General features: G+C 41.7%; 1 protein-coding gene across 3 annotated transcripts in view; it reads right to left on the reverse strand.

Moving 5' to 3' along the window:
* SHOC2 (SHOC2 leucine rich repeat scaffold protein) overlaps positions 1 to 24,556 on the reverse strand; it is a 48,777-nt gene extending 24,221 nt beyond the window's left edge. Inside the window, exons 1-2 of one of the 3 annotated variants that reach the window (XM_053389219.1) lie at positions 24,388 to 24,556; positions 2,723 to 3,696 (exon numbers count right to left, since the gene is read on the reverse strand). In XM_053389219.1, the coding sequence (XP_053245194.1) occupies positions 2,723 to 3,419 (697 nt within the window). In that variant the 5' untranslated portion in view covers positions 3,420 to 3,696; positions 24,388 to 24,556. Of the gene's footprint in view, positions 1 to 2,722; positions 3,697 to 7,509; positions 7,642 to 23,289; positions 23,794 to 24,387 lie in introns of those variants that run through there. The other 2 variants (XM_053389220.1, XM_053389221.1) reach the window with 2 other exon arrangements.
* Between the last annotated feature and the right edge of the window lie 2,021 nt (positions 24,557 to 26,577).

A 26,577-nucleotide genomic window follows, 5' to 3' on the forward strand; every position in this document is an offset into this window, starting at 1 on the left:
TATAAAAGAATGCATAAGATAAACCTAGGATTACAAGAATGCATTGGATTCAGTCAGAGACACTCCCATTTGTTTCTTCATATTTCTCATGCTTCTTCTGTGACTCACTATAGTTTTGAATTTTATCCCACTCTTCACCCTTGCTTCAATGGAATGGAGGATTTCCTAGAGAGATATGGAAAATAAGCTAGATCTACCTTAGGCAACAGGGGATCCCCAATGTTTTCTTCAGGAATGCATAATTCGTAGCATTAGCTATTGGCAGGACTTCACATTTTTAATACAGTGCGACACCTCAGACTAAACAGTTCAGAGAAGAGAAAAATAAACCTCCTTTGGTGGTTTCTCTGGAGCCACAGTGGATATACAAAAATACACAAGCACTGTGTAGTCCTTCTCCCAACAGACACAGCAGAGAACAGTATTTCCAATTGCTTTCCTCAAAGGTATCACGCAAGTCAAAAGGGCAGCAGCAATAAGTCTTGTTCCAAAGCAAGACAAATATAAGCAGCTACCAATAAAAGTGGTAAAGATTAGTCTGATATCACTGCGCAAAGGCAGAGATTAGCAGCTAAAGTAAACATGAGCCATTTGTGAGAATCAAGTTGTTGTTTGTTTCTACTGTTCTTTAAATTGTCCACAGATCAGTTCACACACTTTATACAAATTCAACATGACCTAAGCTGAGATATGCTGCTGCCACATCAAACATCCCCTAACACCTAACCATTTTTACTTAATTTTGCACTAGATGTGCACCTTATACCCTTCAGCAGCAAAAAAAAAATTACACTGTATTTACTTAAAGTAGCTGCAGTGGGCAAAGGTTGGCAAAACTAATACTTGTTCCAAAGTTATACTAAACAAGTGAATATATTAAGTTCACTCCAGCCACAAAAATGGAGGCACCCCCCCCCCAAGGTTTCTATGAGTTTTTAGAGTGTAACTTGCCCTAAGGAAGAGTCTACAGCAATAAACAGCCTTCTGGTTACAGGGAACCAGACAGAGGGCCTTCTCGGTAGTGGCACCCACCCTGTGGAACACCCTCCCTTCAGATGTCAAGGAAATAAGCAGCTATCCTATCTTTAAAAGACATCTGAAGGCAGCCCTGTTCAGGGAAGTTTTTATTATTTAACGCTGTACTGTTTTTAACACTTGATTGGGAGCCGCCCAGAGTAGCTGGGGAAACTCAGCCAGATGGGCAGGGTATAAATTATTATTATTATTATTATTATTATTATTATTATTATTATTATTATTATCCCTCCCCAACTGTTTCCAACTACAAGAACTGTATAGAAGCATACACTGCGTGAACAGGCAATTTTTTGAGTGACTTCAATAATAGAAATCCCATAGGAGTGTATCCTGTTTGCATACGCTGCTTTACTTGTCACTGTATCAGGATAGAGTGCATGGATGTATCTTGCCTGTGTGGATTAAAATTAAATTTAAGTGTCATAACATTGTCTTAAATCAGAACCACCAGTTTACTTATTAAAAGAAAAATAGAATGAATAAAAGAATTTTAAGGAAAGAGGCCAGCTGAAAGAAAGCTGAATTTCTTGAACAAAATAAAATAGAAGTATCTTGAAACACTTTAAGACTAACAAATTAATAAACTGCAATCCGAAAGTGGCAGGCACATATACACATCAGCAAGTGGAAAGAAATGGAGGGGAGTAAGGTTAGAGGGAAACAAGAGACAAAAAACCCCAGTGATAAGTAAATAGAAGTGGAATAATTACAGCAACAAAGCAAAGTAGGTGATCACACATATATCCTGGTGCATACATTTGTATATAGTTACGTAGTTATTTAGGAACTGTTTAAGATGTACATAGTTTAAATGTGGAAATTTTTGCTCTGCATGATACTTCTTCAGGTCTTTATGCTATCCCCATATGGTCTTAATTCAAGAGACCAGCCAACATATTCCCTAAACCTCATCCCTCCTAACAGTACTGTCAAATGATCATAGCCTTTTCAGTATTACGGTTTATAGGAAAGGTGTTGGAAAGTTATTGAATTTCTATAGGCAATTCATAATGGAATCTCTTGACCTATTTTAAAAATATTAAATTTACTCAGATTCTTGGTTAAAATACTAGCCATGCCATTTTTGCAACTTAAGCAAGTTTCCACACCTGAAAAAAATGTGAATTCATGATTCAGTGTTACATTTATGAAAAGATTAATTGCAGGCATACTGATCAGTAATTAGATAGCACCAAAACTGCTTTCTCCTAAAGTGTTGTTTGTGCCCCAATTCTTAAGAAGGCATTTCTAACTTTCTCGACTTTACCCCCAAACAATACTACTACTTATGTCTTAGGCAGCACAAATACACAATCCTTAATATCTAACACTGTATCTGGGAGCCAAGAAATGGTTGTATTCCTTCCTCAAGAACTAAGCCTAATTCATGGAGTCCAATATGAAGGAATAAAATTTGTGGGACAGTAGCTGAAAACCAGACAAATATATGAGGTATGGTTCAGTGCTTTAGGAATCTAATGGCCAAATGGCATGCATTAATTTGGTGAAGCCCATCCACATTACTTGCACAGCAGATTGAGCATTAGCGGACACTAGAGAGCAGATTTGGGGGTCCTAGGGAGCAGGAGTTCATTTCTGCAAAGGTGGCTCTTGCCCATGGATAACAATTCAATCCACTGTTACATAGTAAGATTTAGTACAGGGTTTTTAAAATCACTCTTACCAATTTCTTCAGGTAGTTGCTTGATTTTGTTCTCCCGTATGCTGAGCATGATGAGTATCGACAAGTTTTTGATATCCTTTTCCACAGTTGTGATACGATTAAAGCGTAGATAAAGTGTGGTGAGAGACCTTAGCCTGTACACCACTGGAGGAATTTCTCTCAGTTTGTTGTGTCGTAAATCAACCATGCGAAGCTGCTTCAAGTTATCAAGAGAGTCAGGGAGGCTGGTAAGTGAGTTCTCGTTCAGGGCCAGTGTCACCAGATTCACAAGGCAGCCCACCTCAGACGGTAGTGACTGCAGTTTGTTTCCATATAAATAAAGTTCCGTCAACTGCGTTAACTCTTTGACAGATGGTGGGAGTATGTGTATCGACCTCTTGGCCAAGTCCAAGCGTACTGAATTTTCTTCCCGACATTTGTTTAGCTCTTTGATCACCTCGGCATTGCTGGATTTCTTGCGAGCACCTGGAGCTGGATTAGGTCGTTTTATTGTATTGTCCACTGAAAAAGCCACACCCGGCTGTGCACCGCTGGAGTCCTTCTTCCCATCTTTGGCTTCTTTCCCTTTGGTCTTAAGCTCTCTCTCTTTGCTTTCTTTCCCAAATCCACCAGAAGTCTTGGCCTCCTTCTCCCTTTCCTTTGCTGAAGACCCTTTTGGGTCCTTCTCCTTACAATCTTTCCCAAGATTACTACTCATGGTTCCTCAGTTTAACAAAAAACCACGTGAAATCCAATTTCAATTTCTGTCAACGAAACTCATTCACCACCCAAGAAATAAGAATCCCTAGAATGATTCTTTCACTGCTGAACGCACAGGGAAGTCTAGAAGACAAACACCTTGGCCAAAAGCAGCAAATCTGACGGAACAGTGGCTATCTGCTACATGTTGGTTTCAGAAGTACTTTCTCCCAGCTTTGATATCCGAAGTTCCAGCTATTAGAGCTCAGATAATTATAGGATCTTCATTAGAAGCTCTGCAAAACAAAAAGGTAGAAAGGGTAGGTAATATGTTGAGAAATACAAAAAATGAGAGACATGAAATAATACCCCATTACCAACTTTTTCAAACTGGTCTACTGTAAATGAGAGTATGAGTATGTGTACTTCTGCAGTTGCCCTATTGCCTATCTAGCAGGTTTTATTTATTTATGGAGGTGCTTTTATCTTATGCTGATCTATGACCATAATAAAGATTTGGATTGGATTAGTTTGGAAACATTCTAAAGGCAAAGAAGATGTAATATATTTCCCGAAGGTGTAAAATGCAAAGAAAAATACCGAATATCTACAGTTCTTAAGCTGATTTATTAACTAGAATGCCAAGGAGGTTCCCCTGCCTTTTTCTGAGCTGATCTTTCCTACTGTTACAGTGTACCACAGTGCTCTGAGAGTCAGCTTGGTGTACTACCTTTAAAAATGTAAACATCTGAAAAGGCAACTGCAGATATATTTGGGATGCCTAATTTGTTATGCAACTAAAGTTAGATTAAAAAAACAAATAAATACAATTTATTCCCCAAGCAAAAGCTACCTAACCACCTATTTCAAATGTTCTTATAAATTTGTAAATCAAATTACATAAAGGATATGTTGAAGAATACTATTTGTTGATGTTATGGAAGAAAAAGAATGTGGAAAATGTTAAACAGCACTTTGTGCCTCTCAGTATAAACACCAAATTTCATTCTTTTGACAACAGAATTTATCACCACTTTCTTCTGCTATGCCTTATCCCCAATATGCTTATCTACGATGCTTAGGAAACAGGTTTGCTTCCTTAAATACTCCTAAAAACCCTCTGCTACATGCATGCTAAGGGGCAGTGTATCTCCACCCAAGTACCAAACACTAGGAACAAATAATGGAAACCATTTTTTATACTCTTAGTAAAAATTCTAGATACAGGTAGGTAGCCGTGTTGGTCTGCTGTAGTCGAAACAAAATAAAAAAAATCCTTCCAGTGGCACCTTAGAGACCAACTAAGTTTGCATGCACACTTCTTCAGATACACTGCATGCACACGAAAGCTCATACCAATAACAAACTTAGTTGGTCTCTAAGGTGCTACTGGAAGGAATTTTTTTATTTTGTTTCGACTACGGCAGACCAACACGGCTACCTACCTGTAACTAGAACTATGGAAGGCACCACATTGAGCCGCATGAAATGGAAGTCCATCAACCTCACCAAGAAACTTGCACGGGTACAGACAGACATCTTCTTTCTGACTAAATGCAAGAACCTGGACATTATACCTAAGGGTCTTAGAATTAAGAACCCTCTACAATCCACTTATCCTACTGAATATGCAATAGCCCATTCCCACCACCCTTCTGAGTAATACCCCTCCCCACCCTCTCACGATATACAGAAAAAGAGCAAAAGAAGCCATGCATGGAAAGGTAAGAACAAAATATATTTTAATTATCCCATGCTTAAGGGTTTCTGTAAATATCACCTTCACAGACATTCCACATGGCCAACATGTATGTATGTGTATATATCTCCATTGTTCAATTTCAAACCAAACATGTAAATATCTACTACACATACGGAGCAAACATTTCAGACACCAGAGAAAGAAAACCAAACAAATAAATTATATATCTGGGAAAGGAAGGAGAGAACACAAGAAAAACCATGTCCCACTTTGTTGTTGTTGTTTTTACTCACTGCTGTCTGTCTGTCTTTCTGTCTGTTCCTTCCTCCCACCTGCGTATTTCAAGAAATGTTGGAGGGATGGTACATAGAAAGTATTAGTCTGGATAAAACTAAAATCTTGCTCCATTTTAAAAGGATACATAGGCAAATCTAACCAATGATATTTCTGGAGGGTTTTCCTGCCTACTTTTCTACTAAGCCATAATCAGGCCATGTGTATCCTTCCAAATAACGTCTCCATATCATTATGTCCCCAGGATATTAACACACAAAGATGCCTTCTCCTTGAGAGGTCCAGAGGGTGGCAACACAAGAATGGGCCTTCTCTGCAGCGGCTCCCTGTCTGTGGAATGCTCTCCCCAGGGAACTTCACCTGGCGCCTTCATTATTTTAGGCACCAGGCAAAAATGTTCCTTTTTAACCAGGCCTTTGGTTGATTTGATTGACATCCTATGCCCTTTTAAAATGTGGGGTTTGGGGGGGGAGAGGTTATTGGATTGTTGTTTTTCTTTTAATTATATGTTTAGTGTTTTTATATTTTGATTTTGTTCTGTGAAACGTCCTGGGACCTCCAGATATAGGGCGGTATATAAATTCAATTGATGATTATGATGATGATGATGTTACATTTCAGTTTCTGCCTCCAAATTTACAAGTCCCAAGTTATGAGGAACACAAGTAATTTTATCACAGCAGAGACTGCTTAACTGCAGTTGTAAGTGAAAACAGTCAGGATTTATCAGGACATTCACAATAAACTTTGTCAGTATGTCCACTTTAGACTTTAGCAAATACTCTGTGAAGCAGTGTTCAGATAGCAATCCTTTTATTCTGCATTATCTCACCTCTGGTGATTGGAAACAGTTTGTACACCAGCCCATGTGGTTCCTCAGCACGTACATTTTTTAGTTCTTTATCACTGTTGTCATGGCAATTTGTGGTGTATTGCAATTTTGCATAATCTGTAAAATCTTGAAAGCCATAAATTGCTCTGAGTGATGGTCTTAGCTCCATCTGATAACACCCACATTACAAAAATGCTAGCTAGCACTACTGACATGTTTGTTGATAAATGGGAGTATACGCAAATGTTGAATGGCTTTGGAAACTAAGTTACACTAGTTTAAGTTAAATATGTGCTAAAGAGTATGGTGAGCAAAACTAAGAGAAAACTGGCACAATCCAAAGGAGTTTCTCCCTTATCCTGTACACGACCACAAGAAGAATTTTCTACTGGCATTACTCCACAGGATCTCAGCAAGTTTTTGGACCCACTCCCAAACGTTTCATTATTGGAATGTTGATAAGGAGAACATGTGTACCATCACAATACAAAATATATTCTTAGAATAACAGAACAGGAGAATGAGGGTGCTGGGAGGGTGAGAGAATGGGAGGAAAGGAAAACTCAAAAATTACAAAATCCTTAACAGGGCAATAACTTCATTAGTCATTGCTCAGTTGTGGGGGGTTTGCGGTGTTTTTTTCTCCTTATGGACCAGCATGGCTACCCTTGCTTTTTATGTAAACAAAATAGTAAGTATGATGGGTATATTTCTACAGGTAACTGTCAATATTTTGAGCTGCTTCATGGGTAACTAATGGAATCGTAACACAGGGACAAGCGGAAACTCAATTCTAGAAAAAATACAGATCTGTTCATGATAACTTTTTACTTTTTACTTGCTTCCTGTTCCTACAGGGCAAAGCAGACCATCCTGACCCTCCAAATGTTGCTCGACTCCCAATTCCCACCCCCCTCACCCAGCACAGCCAATGCTTGGGAAAGCAAAAGCAATGGCCTCCAGAAACTTATTGCCAATCAGCTGTTATTACAGTTTTTGCGAGTATGCGTCGTGGCGGCTGCTCTTGTAGTTGAGAGCGTTTCACCCACCACCCCTGAAGCTACTGTCACAACAGCATTGCGAATGTAATGTCTTAAGCACAAAAGACAGAAAAAAATGTTTCGTGATATTTTGTCAATTTTGGTACACTCAGGCTTATTAGGGAAGAGCTGCTTAAATACCACAGACTGCATAGAATTAAACAGAATGCTGTTCTTCATCCCCATGGCTTCATAAGGGCACAGAATCACAAAAGTCTACCAGGAAATTAAGTACACTTACTGAGTTAACAACCACTATTCCTCTGCCTTCCCATCTTCTCTGCTACAAATTGTGCCTGCTTTATCCCTTAAATGCTTTTGTGCGTTTATGCTTCTCAGCTCTGGCTTCAGTAGTGTAAGATCTTCACTCTGCATTTTCTGCCTACAGTTAGTAACTCAAAAATCACAGGATTGTATTTCTCAGAAAGAAGAAACTGATTTTATTTCAAAATGAAACAAGGAAGTGCTTTCAGCTCAAGCTTGAACAAGAAAAGAAGGAGGTATCCTTATGTTAATATAAAGCAAAGCAGCTCAGCTGACACTACCAAATAAACACACCTATACAGGGTCAAATGTTAGCAGTTTTTAAAAATAAATAAATAATAGTACTGCTAATATGGGCTTTTCATTTAATTAAGCAATTTTAAAAAATACAGTAGGTGGTATTTTATTACTGACTGATTTTCAGTAGTTGGGGTTTTACTTACATGAATGCAACAGTCAATACTCAGTTCAATGATATTTTCTTTCCACTTTGCACACTGGGAGCACATACATGTTACACAAATGCATCTTCTGTGCAAAACTTCTAACGTCCTTCCTTTTGTGGCTATGTGGAAATCATTTTTGAAAGGCCAAAGCTGAGTTCCATAATCAGAATTGTCACAAATCCCAAGAACGCCATGTCATTTCTAAAGAGGCATTTCACTTGCTACTACAGCCTGGTTTGCTGCACTAAGTACACAGGATGATATCCAACCACGGCATCCCAACTGTTTAAGGGATTTACACTGTCTCTCTTCCACCATGCAGCCGCCTACGTTCCTCAAACTCTGCTCCAGAGGGTTAGCAGACCCTCCAGAGCCAATTGGGAGGGTGTGGGTGTTGCAGGCAGGAAGAGAGCAAGGGAAGTCCTGCTGCAATGTTGAATCTCACTCATGGAACCTTCCATCCAGTGGTTCGATGAGTAGAAGGCAGCTTCTGTGGTTTGGTGACCCTCATTAACAGTGGAACTGTGTTGCACAAGACTGCAATGATAGGGGGAAAGCACCATTGGGTGTGGGGATAATGCTCCAATGGCCACAATATCTATTTTATCCTGTTCTGGGTGGTTTCCCCTTCACATTTCAACCCATACAAAACAGCTGCCACTGTTCAGGAGGGCTCCCCAAACCTCTGAAGTTGGTCTTAGGGGAGGAGAGGAAAAGAAAATTGATTGCATAAGCAGCTTTCCATTTGCACAACCACTGAATACAGCCCACACTGTGAAAGGACTCATGCAGTGGATTGGTGCCAGGGGAACTATGGCAACTTGCAACTCCCGTGTGTGTGTGTGTGTGTCTGTATAGATATATGCATGTCTTCCTTCTTCAGTATGTGTTTACTGCAACAATCAGCAGCACAGCCAGGGCAAACATGACCGCAATGTGAAGAGTGAAACAGCTCTGCAATGGAAGAGCAGCCTACGCTGCAGATCACTTGCCCTTGCAAGGAAAGGGAGGAAATGTTAGAGATGTGAACATGGGTGAGGAAAAGACAAATGGTGAACAACCCCAGGCTACATCTGTGATGAAGAGCTGTAAACATAAGAATGAAAAGGGCTGTAATCCTGTTTTAATTATGCTCAAGCTAACACAGTATAGTAGATTAAGAGTGGAGCAATGTTCCCTAACCCAATTACCAAGTATATTAGAAGGGAGGCTTACCCAAACCCAAATCTGTGGGCAAGGAAGAAACCAACAAAGATGTTTCGGAAATTTTTGTGATACCAGGAACGCTGCATTTCTGGTGCTATCAGCAATTAGCAAGCATAGACTTACATACTGCGCTTTGGCAACTTTGCTGATAAAATAGGCTGTAAATACAAATGTTTGCTCTCACAGAAAAATGTGCATACAATTTAAATAGGAAAATATATTTATAGCAAAAGCAAACTTTTAAAGCTAATGCACAGCAATAATGGTAAACAGCTACACCAATTGCTAATTACGATGGTTTATAAAATCCCAGGGTCACTTCTTAAAAAAATTAATTATGCTGCAACTGACAAGAGTACTGGGACTCTTCCGTAAAGTTAATTACATCACTTTACTAGAGGACACATCAAAGACCACAAAGACGGTCACAGTGTTACACCACAAGGCATGGTCAGCAAAAAAACAACAACCAGGAACTCTTAATCACCAGTTCATAAGGAAACTTCTAAGACAACAATACATATCTTTTAACAGGTTAAAAGTGTTCAACATCTCTGTATTCCAATGCAAGACAGCACAGATCCAGACAGGAAGAGGCAAATCCTAGAATACAGGTAGAAAAGAGTTCTTCCTTAGGCCAAACTAGATGGAACATCATTCATGTACCCCCATGAATAGTTCTCTTATGGTAATAATATGGAGGCTGCCCACAAACTGAGATCTTCCAGCCTCCCTGACTTAACAGCAACTGTCCCTGCTGCCAACTCTGTAGAATATGAGAAGAGAAATGCTGTGTGTGTTTGTGTGGCCAGTTTCATAACAGTGATACTTGCTAATGTCAAGAACCGTCGCTCAGAATGAAATGTAACATATTGAAGGAGAAAAAATCACTGTAACAGCATTCTGAAGTCAAAGGACCTCAGGTGCAATATAAATTGTAACGGAACTGTTTCAGATACATTTGTGCGCTGCCTTCCCACAGTTCAAACCATGCTCAAGGCAGCTTAGAACATGAAAATAAGGGGTGCATCCTCTTCATTTGGCCTTTGGTGCTGCTACCTTCTTTGTGAACAGAGCCTACATTATTATTATTTTTGCTTGGACTGCTGTTTTATCTCCAAGTGTATTTTTATATTCTATTTTGATCTGCTATTTGAGCTGAGGTGTGTCACCTTCAGCCTCAAAAGGTGACATAAAAAATGTTGCACATATTAAAATAAATCATCTCATGAAAAACTGAGCAGCTTCAGAAGATCTTATCCATGCAAGAAGGGAGAAGCGGGGAGGTATTTTCCAAACAGATTCTACAAAGTCTGTTTAAATGATGTATCACGTTTTTAAACACATGTGCTCAATGACATTTCTACTGTGGGGGCTGGGGGCTGGAAATCAGACTCTCACCATATGCTAGTTAGATGCTATAGTCTTCAGAACATTTAAGTTGCAAGAGTGTATAAGTGCTTTATACATGTGAATTACCAAAATTCCCCACAGAAAACAAACTAAGCCAAGATTTAATACCGATCTGTTTTTATATGTCATGAATAAAAGTGCTTTAGATCTCCATATTTTCAAATTAAAAAGGAAGGGAAGCACATATTGACTATTACAAAGCCACAAGCAGTTTATTGTTAAACAGATCAATGCCGTTTGTATTAAACACATATATATACCTATTTGGTCATTAATAGGTATTTTCAATTTTTTTCACTCTCTCATATATGTATATCTGGAATTTATAAATCTTCATGGTGGGATTAAAAAACACTGGCAAAAATACTGCTTTTCTGTCATCTCAACATATTTTCTGGGAAAAGATGAGATAAGACTCATATCTAATCAGAAATGTATTTTGGTCCATGACCAGCACAAAATGCATATTATACCTCAATGCTAAACATTGCTAGCATGATTATTACATCAGATGCTCCAAATCCAGGGAAGTTAAAACTGCATACGTTGAACTTTTCCACTCAGCAATAAGAATTTCCAGAGGGAGTGCAAAGTAACCCTGTAACAACAGGCAGAATCTCTTAAACAAAGTTCTAGCCTTAATGTAATTCAACATTTAGACAGCAGTTTTCAGTATTCAAAAATGCCTTAAGACAAGTTTTCAATAATGCCCACAGCAGACCTGTAAGACAGGTCAGTATAAGAGGACCACAAATATGATCACCAGTAGTGATGTTACATTTAATTCTGGCTATCACATTGCACCATCCACAGCATCAAGAGGCAGAAACAGAGCCCTCAAAGCCTAGCAGAAAGCACTGGGTTGGAGACAGTGAGCAGTATTCTACTGAATAGTTGTGCTAGCACAAGAATTATAACTTGCCACAATGGGATTCTCCTCTCCTGCCCCTGCACATACCCCAAATCTGCTCCAGAGGGTTGGGTAAAACCCCAGGGGATGCAGAGAAGGGAGAAGAGAAGGAGAAAATGTTTGGGCAGGAGAAACATGTGTGCTGATGGAGCAATCTGCCTAATGCTGCATTGAATGCAGCCTATCCTAAATTACTTGAACTTAATTCCTATTGAAATCAACAGGAGGCATGTTTAACCATCTATGGTCTTTTAGACTGTGGTGGGGGGTTATTGCTTTTGTTTGTTATTATGGTATGTATTTATTGTGTTTTTATGCTGTGAACCACCATGTGATCTTCAGAGGAACGGTGGTATAGAAATGTAATAAATAACAATAGCAATAATTGCTCTGTTCATTTCAACTGGAACTAAGTTCAACTTAGTCTGGATCCAACCCTCTCAGTTTATTCTGGGAGCAAGAGGCAGCACAGCCCACCCCTACCCTCACATGCATGCATGCAGAGAACTTGGGGAAAACGCAGGCTCTCATGTCTCACTTTGCATAAGACATGCCAGGAAAGCTAGAAGCACTGAGGAAGACCTGTGCTGTTCCTGGCCTTCTCCAAAACCAGTTAAAATGAGGGCCCAGTGTGAGGGTAGGGGGAAAGAAAGTGTTAGCAGTGATTGTAAATAATGTCTGGCTTCTAAGTCCTGCAAAAGTGTGTGGACTGCTGCTCAGTATTATCCCCATACCACTGACAGGGGGCTAACTCAAATATAATGGCTTTCCTAACATATTTGAACTTAGAACTGAGAATTTCTGACTCCCCTCACCGTGATTATGCAACACAAACTTTCTCCTTGTGCAAAAACATCACAACTGAAGCATATGCCAGGTGGGAACTGCAGCATTCACAACTTCTAAAGCCAAACTCTTGCAAAACAACAACAACAACAACAACAACACACACACACACCTTCTTCTTTCTGCTTCGCATATTATGTTCCTATCACAATTCATGTTTCTCTTTCTAACATTCCCCCAACCCCATCTCTCACACACAAAAATCCTGATTCCACATTTTGCAAATGCAGTCCACAGCACCCGCACCCATGTCTCCCAAGCTCAATTATCCATTAAGAACTCAGAAAACAACTAGCTTAGCACAGACATAGCTACGTCAGCAAGTGAACAGAGATGCTTATCGCCATGGAGACCTTTGCACTCTCTCCTCTGTTCCCACTATAATTTTAGAAGATAAACATTGTGCTAATAGGAATGCTTTTGCTGGTTAAAAGAACAACTTCCAATTCAACCAGAGCAATTCCATTCAAACAAAACCACAGCAGAATTCCCTTGATAGTTTATCCCATACTAAGAACTCCCCTCCACCAGCACCTTCACTGGGATTACATGCTAAAGAAGAACATATTCTAGACTGAGATCATAGAATTGTCGAGTTAGGATCATCTAGACTAACTGACTTTGATGGATCTTGGCCTCTGGGAAACATGTTGGCCATTTTAAATAAATAATCTTATCACATAAAAGGACAGCGTAAATCAGATTTATTAGGATAACAAACAGTTCTAAAACTAAGATGGAACATGCCTCAACTGGAGGCCAAATGAAACATCATTACAAATGTGGGAAAGTAATAACATTATTTTATTATAAGAATACCTGAAACTGATCCTGATGTTTTTAAATGGAAAATTTGGCTGATTCGTGTTTTTTTAATGGACTATTGTTTTCATAAAGTTTCCAGCATCTCATTTAAACATCTCCCAACACACGTGTGAAAACACACATGTGCACACACATGGAATAAGGAGAAATTCTGCTGTGCATGACTTATAGATCAGGCAAAAGAGCCCAGGCAATAAGGTTAATAATGTAAAATCATTTGCAGAATTAATTTTTAACTGCAATATTATATCTTGGTTAAGGTTTTTCTCTTTGAATCTGCAAGTATTTACACTTCAAACAAACATTTACTGTCCAAGCTATGAATTTGAGGCTTACTGTACTCCAAATATACCTTGAAACGTTGTGTTCACTATTAACTTTTTTTAAATTAAAGAATAAACTTTAATTTAGACTTATGTGAGAAAAAGCATTCAGCGCTTGTTTAGACCGATTGTGATAAAGCAAAAGAAAAACCGATAGTGAAATAGTGTATTGCTAGCGTGGGTTGAAAAATACCATCTGCTGCAATTACAATTTGCTTCCCTTACTTTGCAGTAAGAGCTTTTAACTTCTTGGTTCCGGTTTCTGTTTTTGGCTTCATGCTAATAGATTTGTTCAGATCAAGTACACTCACCCAAGGCAGAACTCAATCGCAACTGCAAACATAAAACTGATAACTATTCTTTCCATATTTCTGTATATTATTTCACATATGAGGTAAAGTATCATGCCAATTCCTAACAAACTCACTCTAGAGGGGGCAAAATCAGCTTCTTGCTCCAAGCACTAGAATTGCCAAGAGCAAGTTTAGCCCCCTCCTCAGTGGTGTGCATGCCTTTACAGTGGCACCTCAGGATGCGAATGGGATCCGTTCCGGAGCCCTGTTCTTATCCAGAACGAAACACAAGACGCAACGGCACGTCTGCGCGTGTGCGGGTCACGTTTTGCCGCTTCCGCACATGTGCGTGACGTCATTTTGAGCGTCTGTGCATGCGCGAGCAGCGAAACCCAGAAGTAACACGCTCTGTTACTTCCGGGTTGCCGCGGAGTGCAACTCGAACGCGCTCAACCCAAAGCACATTCAACTCGAGGTATAACTGTACTTTTCCATATAGGAATGGGGAAAAATCCTATTCATTCCTATGAGAGAAAACAAAGAGTTACACCTAGGGATAATATCACACACAACCATAATTAACCCCAACAGTGGCTGGCAATACCAGTACTGGAAAGCAGCCCATGGGAGACAACAGTACCTCCCCTCCTGAAATTATTGGAAATGCAACACAAAGCTAGGGCGATCCCCAACTGCATTCCAGTACAACATTAAGATACAGGAAGGGATACAGAAGCTGATGTGTATATTTAATACACACACAAAATAGACACATATGAATACACGTAGGTAGGTAGGTAGGTAGGTACACACACACACACACACACACACACACACACACACACACACCTTAACGCCAAAATGACTTCTAAGCAGAGGAGCAAGCAGCAATGCCACAGAGAAGTAGGCAGGAGTGCAGGTCTGACTTCATGCTAGAACCAGACAGCCTTACCTCCACTATTTAGCATAAATGATATCTGAGAATATTGTTTATTTCACCAGGCTCCAAAACACCAGAATATGTGTTCTAAAAACTTTTACTGGTTCCTTCAAGATAACCTGAGCTGCAATATGCAGGAGTAAGGAAAGTGTTGGGTGCAGCAGATTGCTACGTACTTAAAGATAATTTTTCACACAAACAATAGCAGACATCCAAAATAATGTTTTGAGGCATGTGGATATCTATTATTTCAGCAAGAGTCATATACTGAGGGACTTGAGCCATTAGACTTGTCAGCTGCCTCATACCAATTCATCTTGCAGCCTGCAAAACTTGATTCACCGCTTTTTCCAGTGTTCATGTAGTGGCAGACCTTCCAGTATACACGTAGCTGCCCTCCAATTTATGCAATGCCATACATTTTGGCTTCTGCTTCCTTGCCACCCACTGTGTCAAGGCACATCAACCTAGTTTGTAAAGTGAACTTCTTGTATTGCTTTAATTATTAATAACTGGGAGAAGCTATGATGTAGTTTCACAAGTCTCCCGAACACCAACACACACAGCCCACCATTACATCACTGGAGCTTTAAGCATTCAATATCAAAGTTATCACTTTTATTGCCTTTTTGGTCATAAGAGCTTCATTCATAGCACACACAAAAAAGGCAATAAAAGTGGTAACTTTGATAGACCCTAAAACTAACCTATGTACCAAGGGTGTAAATTGTATGCAGGGTGTAAGAGTCATTTTAACCATCATGCTAAGGAATCTTTAGTAAACTCTAAAGTATTGAGGAATTGAATCAATGATTGCTTGCAAAAACTTTCCTCTATAGGCACACACATTGGCCACACAATTTACATAGGCAGCAGCCATGTGGTGAATAGCTTTTCTATCCCAGTTTCTAGCACTGCTCTTGGAAGGGAGAATGAGCATCAGTAGTTAGCCACCCATCTTAGAGCCATTTACTGCTATTGGAACCCCAACAGCTGGAGCAAGGAGTTTCTTTAAACAGCTTTGGCCAGTACATCAGCAATGGCTATTCCTAGACACCTTGATGTATGGTCTGGAAGCTGTAGATAATGCAGAATGATAGAACTGCACTGGCTGCTGATTTGCTACCAGACCAGGTATTAACCTACAAAGCCTAAACAACTTTGGGCTGGGCTATTCATGTGAATGCCTTCTGCAATACTGACCAGTCCAGCTACTGTGGTCATCATCAGAGACCCTCCTGGTGTAACCAACTGCATCTGGCAACAGCTGGCAAAAGCCAAGAAGAGGACCACTTCTGTGATGGCAGCCTTACTATGTAATAGCTTCCCCCTGAAATAAAGTATGCCTTGACTTTGTTGAACCATAGTAACATGCTGAAAATGTTCTTTTTTGCATCAGACTCACTACTGCTTGCGTTGTGTTGCTGTTTTTAGTATATTGTATACATGTGCTTGACTGTATTGTACACCACTTGCATGTTTTACATGACAGAAAGCATATAAATATTTTAAGATAAATGCTGGAGCTATATTGCCAGACAAACACCACAGACAGAATATGTAACAATAATGACTGAGACAACTTTGAGGGAAGAGATTTTCAACATGACATGCCTTAGACAGTACTCAGTTTATGAACGGGGGTCTCCAGTTTTTTCCAGAATCATTATGCTTGCATAATATATATCCTCCAAGAGTGTACCATCTAAGGAGATTCTATATACCAAGAATTCAAGCTTTCGTTTAAATGCACGAACCATTCCTAAAAGCACATGTCTTTTGATATTACTACCAGCAGGGCTTTGCAACAAAATGTTGCAATGCAGAACACTTCTGACCAAGGTTGCAGCCACTCATTTCATCTCCCCACCCCACCCCTACCCTCAATCAAGGTAGCATTCTGTGCCCACTGAGCATGCTCAGATTCATGGATCCCTATCAGCGATTCTCACTTCGGTCCCTAGGGACACTTAAAACAGATTCATCATGTTAACTAGAATATATCAAGATAATGAGACGGTTCTCTCTTCCCTTTTTATCTCTATGTGCCTCTTCCTCATACTTCCTTTTCCAGTCGCCCCATTCCATCATCCTCCCACTCCGTTTTCTGTTTTTTCCCAGTCTATGTTAGTCAGCAATGTGTGGCCATATTGGGAGGGGGGGTAGGGGCAGAGGAGAAACCACCATGGGGTATTTCCCTGAAGTTTTTATACTCCTGTTATCCTGAGCCTCCTGATACCTCATTCTTGTGGGTGGTGCATTTCTGTCTACCTTTGCACGAGCATGTGAAGACTTGCATCAGAAATAAAGAGAACACTGATAACCTGTGTCTAAATATGAAAGAAGTTATCTGGAGAAAAAGCTCTCTAAAATTGGCTTTAGCTCTCTCTCTCACCAAATCAGGATGATTTTCATTGCATAAATTTGTTTTTAAGTCGCCTGAATGTATCTTCAAGTACTTTCAGTCTCAAAGTTATTTTTAATTTATCCACAAGCATTCATTGCAAAGGGCATAGCACAACAGACTTGTGTTTAAAACAGCAAGCTGGTACAAGTCCAACTAACATTAATGCTGCATTCTCAAGAGGAGCAATTTCAGTGATTGGCCCAACTTTAAATAGCCATGTAAACAAAAGAAGAAACTTCATGACATGTCATCAGTGACAAATTCTTTGCTTATGAAAGCATGAGTTTCTTCCACTGCTCCCAAACTAAGCTTGTTCAGCATGAATAAATTCTGTGTTTTACAACCATCATAATTTCTGAAAGAAATTGAAAAAACACACCAATTTTTTCACATGATCAGGATTTTTACTAAACCCTAAACAGTCTTAGAAATACTGAATTGCAGAAGCCAGTGACGAACATTCACTTCTAGATCGCAAAATAATTTTGAAATCACTTTGAGCTGTGCCTAATTGCAGTTTGCCTAGTTTCGTCACCTTGCATTTACATCTGAGTACTACATGTTTTCATCTCCTTTTTTATACATACAATTAAGGGGGGAAGGGTTCAGTGGAGGCTACAGATTGCCAGCATGGACAATAGGAGCACAGGCTAACACAAAGAAAATAGTACCTAGTTGGTATTAACCACTCAGTTTAAAGACACATGCATTTGGAAGGAACTGTGCTGATAGAGGAAGAAGGGAATACTGTTTTACACCAAGAATGTTACCTCAATAGAGATATGATTGATCACTGATCAGTATCAGCATGCTAAATGAGGACAAATGAGAGAGAAAGATATACCGGTATATCTCTAAGTATAATTTACAGAATTCTGTATCTTTTCAGTAACACACACCACCACTACCACCACCAATTATTTCAATAATTATTGATCTTTCCAGTCAGTTTGATCTCTCTTAATGTATGAAACAAATTGTATGTTACTGTCTTTTTAGAAAACACAATTAAGGGAGGGCAGGGTTGGTGGAAGCTACTCACACTGATGGCCACTGTGGATAATAATGTTATTAGGGTCATGGACTATCAAAAAAGGTCATTTCATTTAATCCTTCCAGATGGTACCAACCATCCTTTCTAGTCCATAGATTAGGAATATATGGAAGAGAAACTGTACTCCCTAACTGTCAGCAACCTTGCCTATTAGCAGTAACATCCTGCACAATCCTCTTTTAATAAAGCACACTGCCAGCTCTGAGCAAATCTCCATAAACATAATACTGTATATTTTAGCATCAACGGTTAGACAGCAAGCATGAACTCAGCTGTGCAACAAGCAATATTTCGTAAGTCATGAGAGTACAAATGCAGAAGATATTTCAAAATTTACTTGCATCACATAAAAGGCATTGCTCCTTTATAGCAGGAGTGGGAAATCCTTTTTCTGTCAAGCGCTGCATTCCCTCAAAGTAGTCAGGGGTTGCATGCTGGTGTTTGGTGGAGATAGGGACAGCAGTGGGTGTGGCCAGAGCCAAAAGTGGGCAGGGCATCCCCCATTTCTCTTTCTGCCACGCCCTTCTCTTGTGGTCTCTCTTGACATCCACATGAGGTTAGAAAGGAGATGGACTTAGCTGCCTCAGACTGCACAAACTTCCCACATAGAAGCCAGTTCCATTTATGAAAGTGTGCAAGCTGCATGCATATCATCTACCCGACTGAACACGCGTATGCTGGGAAACGGCAACTGGTCATTTGCACAAGCATCAGAAAGGACACACATATTCACAAGGCCATGGACACATTGTCTTCAGAGTTAATGCCAATCTGCAGGGGAAAGCACATTATAAAAAACAACAACACCATGATAATGATAAAAGCAATTACAGTGGTACCTCAGGTTAAGTACTTAATTCGTTCCGGAGGTCCGTTCTTAACCTGAAACTGTTCTTAACCTGAAGCACTACTTTAGCTAATGGGGGCCTGCTGCTGCTGCCGCGCCGCCAGAGCACGGTTTTTGTTCTCATCCAGAAGCAAAGTTCTTAACCCGAAGTAGTATTTCTGGGTTAGCGGAGTCTGTAACCTGAAGCGTATGTAACCTGAGGTACCACTGTATCGTGTTTGGCACTGCCTTCAAAAATAATGTGACTGTTAACTAACATAAGTAAAGGCAACTTCCTTTACAGCCCATCTTGAGTTCCATCTTGGGAGACCAAAGGAAGAAAGGAAAGAATCAGAAATGTACTTAAAATTCGCTCCCTCTTCACAGTGATCTGACACGTAAGTGCCCCCTCCCCACCCCAGATCCAGTCCCTCACATCAGATCTACACAATTAACACAGAACTGCCTAAGATCAGTACAGTTGCTTCATGAGATAATGATTGGAAAAACACATAGCAATGATACTACGCTGAAAAGAATGTTATGCTGGAAAATACTTCTGCTTCAAGCCAGATTGAGTACTTTAGGCGTGTCTAATGGAAACTGAGCTCTAGGCAGTGCAGGTAAATGAAACAATGTTATCAACTCATAGGCACTTACCATATCAACAAAATGGAATTTTAAAACAGAAATAATAATATAGCTATCAGCCACAGCAATTCTAACACAGAGACAAGTGTTTGGGTCCTGACACACTGAACAGGGTTTGTCATTTATTCCTCCATGTCAGCCTTTGCTAACTTGATGCCCTCCCTATGTTCTGGACTATTAGCCCCACCAAAAACATCTCAAGGGCTCCAGGTCGGCAACAATCTACTTCTTCATACAGACAAACTTTTATTCTCCTTTTTCCTCTCCGGTCCCTTATTCTGTTTAAATGGTTGAAGTACCCAGTCCCAGAATCGAGTGGAATCAGTTTCAGCTTATGCAATCAGCTGATGTGGGCAAGGTGCTGGCGGCAATATATCCAATCACATGCCTTCTTGACCCCTGTCCCTCCTGGCTCATTAAATCTAGCAGAGGTGGTCTGACTGGTTGGGTCCAGAGCATGAAAAACACTGCATTGCGTGAGGGTCCCTGCCTTGAAAGAAAACAGTGGTGCAGCACTCCTAGATTTCTTAGACTAGAACTACCAATGAAAAACACACCTTTCGGGGGGGAGGTGGTGATGAGGATTGTGGTGGGGCATGGCACAGGTTATTTAGAACCATTCCAATCTGGGTTCAGGCCTGCCCATGGGTTCCCTGATGGATAACCTTTGCAAAGAGCAGAGCAAGGGAAGTTTGACCTTGCCTCGTGATCTGTCCTCGGCTTTTGATGACACTGGCCATGGTATCCCCCTGGACCTGCTCTGGGGAACAGGAATTGGGGGCACTGTGTTACAGTGATTCCAATCCTACCTCCAGGGCCAAGTCCAGAGAGCTGGATAAGCAGAGTGCTTTGTAGCCCCCGGCAGCTGTGTTATGGGTTGCCACAAGGTACTATTTCCAATGCTATTTAATATCTAGATGAGACCCCAGGAGATCTGGGGCAAGGTCCCATCAGTATTCTGATGACACTCAGCCCTATTACATTCTGATGACACTCAGCCCTATTACATCTGAACCAGGAGATGCTGTGCAGTCCCTGGACCAATGCCTGGATGAATTGAGGAAGAACAAGATCAGCTTGAACCCTGGCAAGGTAGAGACACTATGGGTGGGGGGGTTCCTGTGTCCGAAAAATTAGTCAGTTGGCTATCCTGGATAGCATTGCACCAAAATTCATACTGCACAAAGGCGTTGTATGGCCGTGACAAGAGGAAGAACTTGCACAAGCTTGGCTTGTCATACATTAATCAACAAAGAAGGAAATAAAAGTAGCAGGGAGCAAGTTTTGATGGAGAAAGATACATAAAGGAACAGCAGTGAGCCATCAAAGATATAGGTGAATATAAATGAAAACCTCTATTTGCCATTGCCTTTCATCTGAAAAGAATTATCTGATCAACTTTACCACAAACAGCTTGGGCAAAACCAGCAAATAATATATGAGCTGCCTTGAACCTTTAATCTGTGTCCAATGCTTACACAGCATATTACAGTGTTTACAGTATTCCAAAATCACTTCAAATTCTTCTTGCAAAATTGTCTTCTCATGACAGTATTTTACAAAAGCCTTTATTAATTTTGATCCAATCTAGAATGTTTATCCGTATCTGTCCTTGGACATATTTCTTAGAACTGAAACATGATAATGTATATGAATTTTTGACAGCTGATCCTGTTTCTTTTTGATATTGTTTTATGGAACTGTAATGTTATATATGCTGTAAGCCACCCTTGGTGGACAAGATATTACTGTTTTAATAAAACAAATAAATACCACCGCACATATTGAATTTATTCCCTCACAAAATTAATATCTGTCAAAATGAAACTGTTGCCATGGATGAGCTCACTAGAAGAATCATCAAATGAAACTGAAGGAGTGCACACAGAAAATATGAACACATCCATAAATCAGTATACCCAGAAACTGTTGCAGAAATTATACACTTGTGCAATGAAAATTTGACCATCTCACTCAATTAAAACAAGAACCAGCATGATAGTATACTGTAACTATCAAGATAATATATGTGCAAGCCTCTCCCTGCCCTCTATGACATCTGCAAACACTGGAAAAACTGTAACTAGCAGCAGCTCTACACACAGTGACAGCACTGTTTACAAACCTTACTTCTATCATAATCCATAGCACAGATAAGGAAATCACTTTCTACATCTATAAACTACTGGGAGCATGGGAGCCTGCAGACTTTCATGTAATTCCAGCCATGCTTCTACATTTTAAAGCTACTGCAAGCGGAGCTCCAAGTACAAAGTAGCTCCCCCCCCCCCGAAAACCTGCTGCTTCCCCAAATCATATGTAAATAACCATGGCCTGTTAATTTCATCTACAGAAACTCCAAAGCTCAACAAACCAATTTACATGTGATGATTATCACAAACTAAAATGAATCCAGCTGCCATCTATTGGGAAATCTTACTTGCTAAGAGCTCTTGGGATAAATCACTGAGACAATCTAAATATTTAAACCCATGTCAACAGTAATGGAGTCTGAAAAATCAGCTTATCTAAAATATGACACTAAACAGAATAAATGTATTGATAAGAACTAGGTGGAACTCCAGAGATCAAGAAAGTATTTATGCTTAAAGCATGACTGCATATATTGTGTAACTTCTAAGAATGCCAAGCATGCCTTACAGTGCAATCCTACACAAGTCTACTCAGAAGTACGGTAACTTCACTGGGTTCAATAGGACGCACCCCCATATGATTGCTGATTGTATTTCCCCTTATTTTTTAATCCCATTTTAAACTTAAGGCTACAATCGTTTTTTTTTAAAAAAACCCCTCTGTTGAAAATGACTAAGAATCTGCGTCAATTGTGGGAAATGCTCTTTTAACTTATGTTTGAGCAATTTTATAGTTCCAAAAGGCAGGCTATGATATACAATTAAAACTCAGCCATAATTGCTATTTGCCTGTGAAAACATATTTCTTCATGCGCATATGCAGTTACTAAAAATGAATGATTTTACATACCAGTTTAAGCTACATTTTGAAATGTTGCACTGAAAATGCTGAATTAAAGTTTGTCTTTTAAAAAATGCATTTTAAAATCTTTTAAAATAGTCTTGAAAAAATCAAAACACCCAACATTGAAATCTCATGCTGCATTAAATAAAACTGTATTTATACAGTTAGCAAACACACACACACATTTGTTCAACGTAATAAATGGAAACAGATTTCAAACTACTTTAGTGTTTATCAAATGGCAATCACTAAAATCAAATCCTTTAAATTTGATAGCCAGATGATTAAAGACAGTAGAATCATATACAGAAAACTGAAATATAATCACAATGAAATAGGAAAAGAATTACATACACGTCCTTTAGAAAGGAAAGCAGGGCTTTTCAGAATCAACATCCAGTGTTAAAAATGGAAATACAACAGTGGTGCTGATTACAGTCAAAATCCCTGAAACAACTTTTCCCCTTGATCTTCATGCTTGGTGAAAGACAAGCTGCCCATCTCTGCTTCTGTAATTGACATCACTCCTCCACAGTATATACACACTTTCTCTTGACACCAGACATTTTATCTTAGAGCAAATAATCCAACTCTCACCCATCTGAGGACACTGGCTATACCAGCTGGGAAAGGGCGTCAGTGCTTTGTGCGTTCAGGGCTTCCTGCTTCTTCTCGCGACTACCTTCGGCTGCTGCCGTTTCTCCTTCTGCCTTGTGGCCTCTTAGGCCCAAACCCCTGCCTCCTGTCAGCAGCACAAGCAGCAGCCCTAGACAAGCCTTGGATCAGAAGCTCCTCCACCTACACCCTTGCAGCAGCAGCAGCAGCAGCAGCAGCCAGCAAAGCAGCGGCGCACACGCGCACAGACTCAGGCACACGCGCGCCCTTTCGCCAACCACCTCCCGAGCCCTTTCCCCTGCATACTCCACCCACTGCCCGAGGTCGACCCGGAGGGGTCCCCCTTGCAGCCTCGCCCTTCTCCCTGGGCCACAGCAGCCTTCCCCAACACCACCACCACCGGCTGGGGCTGCCTCCCTAAACAAGGGCTTCCATTGCACAGGTGCAAACAACAACAACAAGCACCCCTGCTTGGGAGGGAGGCAGGAGGGGCCTTGGCTTGCCACTGCGTCCCCTCCGCCTCCTTCTCCCCCCTTGGCACCCATCGCCCCCTTTCTCCACGCACGCCTTGCCTTCGGAACCTCCCCCTTTTCAGCTGCTCTCCTTCCTTCCCCTGCAGCCCAACCTTCCCCTCCCCATCCATTTTCCCCCTTGAAAAGGCGGGTTCGTGTGCGCCCCGCCCCCGATAGACGCGCCCCCTGCCCGATCCGGAGCCCCATTTCCCTCCCTTCCCCTCCGCGCTCACCTTTGCGCAGAGTCCCCTTCGCCTCCCGCCGCCTCCCCTTTCCCAGCTGCCAACGACAGCCCCCCCCCCCGCCTCGGTTGCAGCCCCGCCGACCTCCCGCATTCCTCCGCCTCCCCCACCCCGCTCTCCAGCGAAGGCTCCCGCCTCCCTTCCCAAGCTCCCGATACCCCGCTCGAGCCGCCCGCCTCCCTCCCTCCCCGGCTGCCCTTACCCCTACAAGACGGCCGCCCTTCCCACTTCCCTCCCCTCCCTCCACATTCCAGCTGCAGCCCCCTAGCTGCCCCCTGCCGCCGCCCCATAGCTGCCACCGACGCCACCCCCCGCCCTCAGGCCTTCTTGCCCCCCGAGCTTTCCTTACCGTGGAGGCTCCTCCGCCATCCCCTCCTCACAGCCGCTTCCACCGTCCGCCTCGCCCGCCCGCCTGCCTGCCGCCGTCACCGCGCACCGAGCGGCCCGTCACGGGACTCCCCGCCCACAGACCTCCACGGTAACCATAGAGAGAGGGAAAGTGGCAGGTGGAGCGGCGCGCCGGCTTCAGCGCCCGGACGCCGCCATGTTAACCGGAGGCAGGGAGAGTGAGGTCGGGGGGAGTCTTCGTTGCTATTGGCAACGGGCGAGCACGACTCAATGCATTAATGGCGGAGGGGATACCGGGGCAAACACCGTGATGCGTGTGCATATAAATAAAGTCTTTCGTTAGGACTCCAAAGTCTAACAAACGAAGTTGGTTTTATTAAACGTGACACAGAATAAAGCACCCGCTGCCCTCGCTAGGTAGGCAGCCGCGCTGAGGGTAAAAATGCCGCCCTCTCCTCCCCCTCGTACCAAGAGGCATGGCTGTCCGTTTGCCGCACAAAAGGGCGAGGACGTCGCCGCTGCCGTTCGCCCGGTTGCGCGCTCGCGAGAGACCCCTGGGCGAGGCCGAGCGCGCGGACGGGGCTGAGACCAGCCGGCCTGGCTCCGAATGGCTTTTAATCACGGCGGATAATGGAGAAAACAAATAAGGAAATAAAGCTCCCTTGTGGATTGGATTCCAAGTCAGGATCCCGTCTTCCCGCCGACACCCATTTTAGTGTGTCGTCAACGTCAGGAATTCATTGCCACCCTATGGAATAACCATAGGCCCTGGCTTCCTTGTGCATGTATTTTGTTAATTGGGGGGCAGAGGGGAGAAGCAAAGGAGGCCCATGTTTAAATCAAAGAGAATTGTGCAGTGGTGGCCCTCGATTTAATTCCACAAGCTCCACTCCCGACGTCTCCCTGTTTGGGGCCAAATAAGTCCTCCCTGTGGTCTTCTCAAAATGGGAACGGGTTGTCATGAAAAGTAAGGGAGTGGGGCACTGCCCACTCTGCCTGCCTGAAATGCAAGCACGAAATGTATACAGTATTGTGTAGGGAAAGCAAAAAAGGATTTTTGCAGAGATCTACAGAGGCCCAATTTCAACGTGTTAGGCATACAAAAAGCAAATATATCGGGTATTACGTAGCTGGCATAACCTCTAAACTGAGATGCCTTCCCCTACATGAGCATGCTAGTATGGGGTCCAGCGATCCGATTTAAACATGGCACTGGCCACGTGGAATCCCACACAAGTAAGGGCTTCACCACACACTCAACATTTAAACTGGACTGAGAAATGGCTTTGAATTTCACAGCACCCTTGGCCATCCACAGTGGTAAGAGGCTCATGCTTCCATTTTCAAGGACCAAAGGGGAAGGTAGGAATGAATGGCAAGCAGGATATGAATTCAAATCTTGTGTAGTAGCACCACCACTGGAAACATAGCACACTTAAACATCTTAGTGCTGTAATGTCCAAAGCTACTTAGTTCATTGGGATTTACTTTGCTGGAAGCTTTTTTGGAATTGCAGCCTGGGCTCCTACTCACTAGAGCAGGTGGAGAAGAAGATGGATGAAATGACAGGCATGGGGGGGGGGGCGAGGGAGTAGAAAAACCCAGGGCTACCTCATCATTTTCCCATGCATTCACAGACAGATGGATGGCTCTCCTGCCTCCAAAGGCACTCAGGGCAATGTACAACAAACCATGACATGGTACTTACTTACTTACTTACTTACTTACTTACATTCAGAGGTTTATTTATTTATTTATTTAGTGGAGGAGTCTTCAATCAGATCAGCTCCCATTTGCTGTGTGAAGTGGTGCAGTCCAGACACAGGTTTACCACCACAGCATTAACTACACAGCCAAACTAGATGTTGCATGCAGGCACTTGTGAATTCCCCCAGCTGCTTCTTACAGCCAAGTGGCCTGAAGCTTTAAGCAGAAGAGGGCATGGGACTGCTTAACCCTTTGCCCCACAGCTATTTTTCTGTCCCAACTTTTTTGCGCCATAGTTAGGCCCATAGACGAAGGACAAGGTAGAAATATTTGAGCGGAGAGGGCTTTATGTAACTAAGCAGAAAAAGCAAAACAAATTTTCAAAAAAATTAATGTGGGGTATGATTTTTCACAAGAAGAAGCAGAGATCTGAAACTAAATTCCCATGCAACAATAGTAACAACCATTAGGTTTTGCATAGATT

Source organism: Podarcis raffonei, chromosome 5 (genome assembly GCF_027172205.1).
Source record: "Podarcis raffonei isolate rPodRaf1 chromosome 5, rPodRaf1.pri, whole genome shotgun sequence".
NCBI lineage: Eukaryota > Metazoa > Chordata > Lepidosauria > Squamata > Lacertidae > Podarcis > Podarcis raffonei.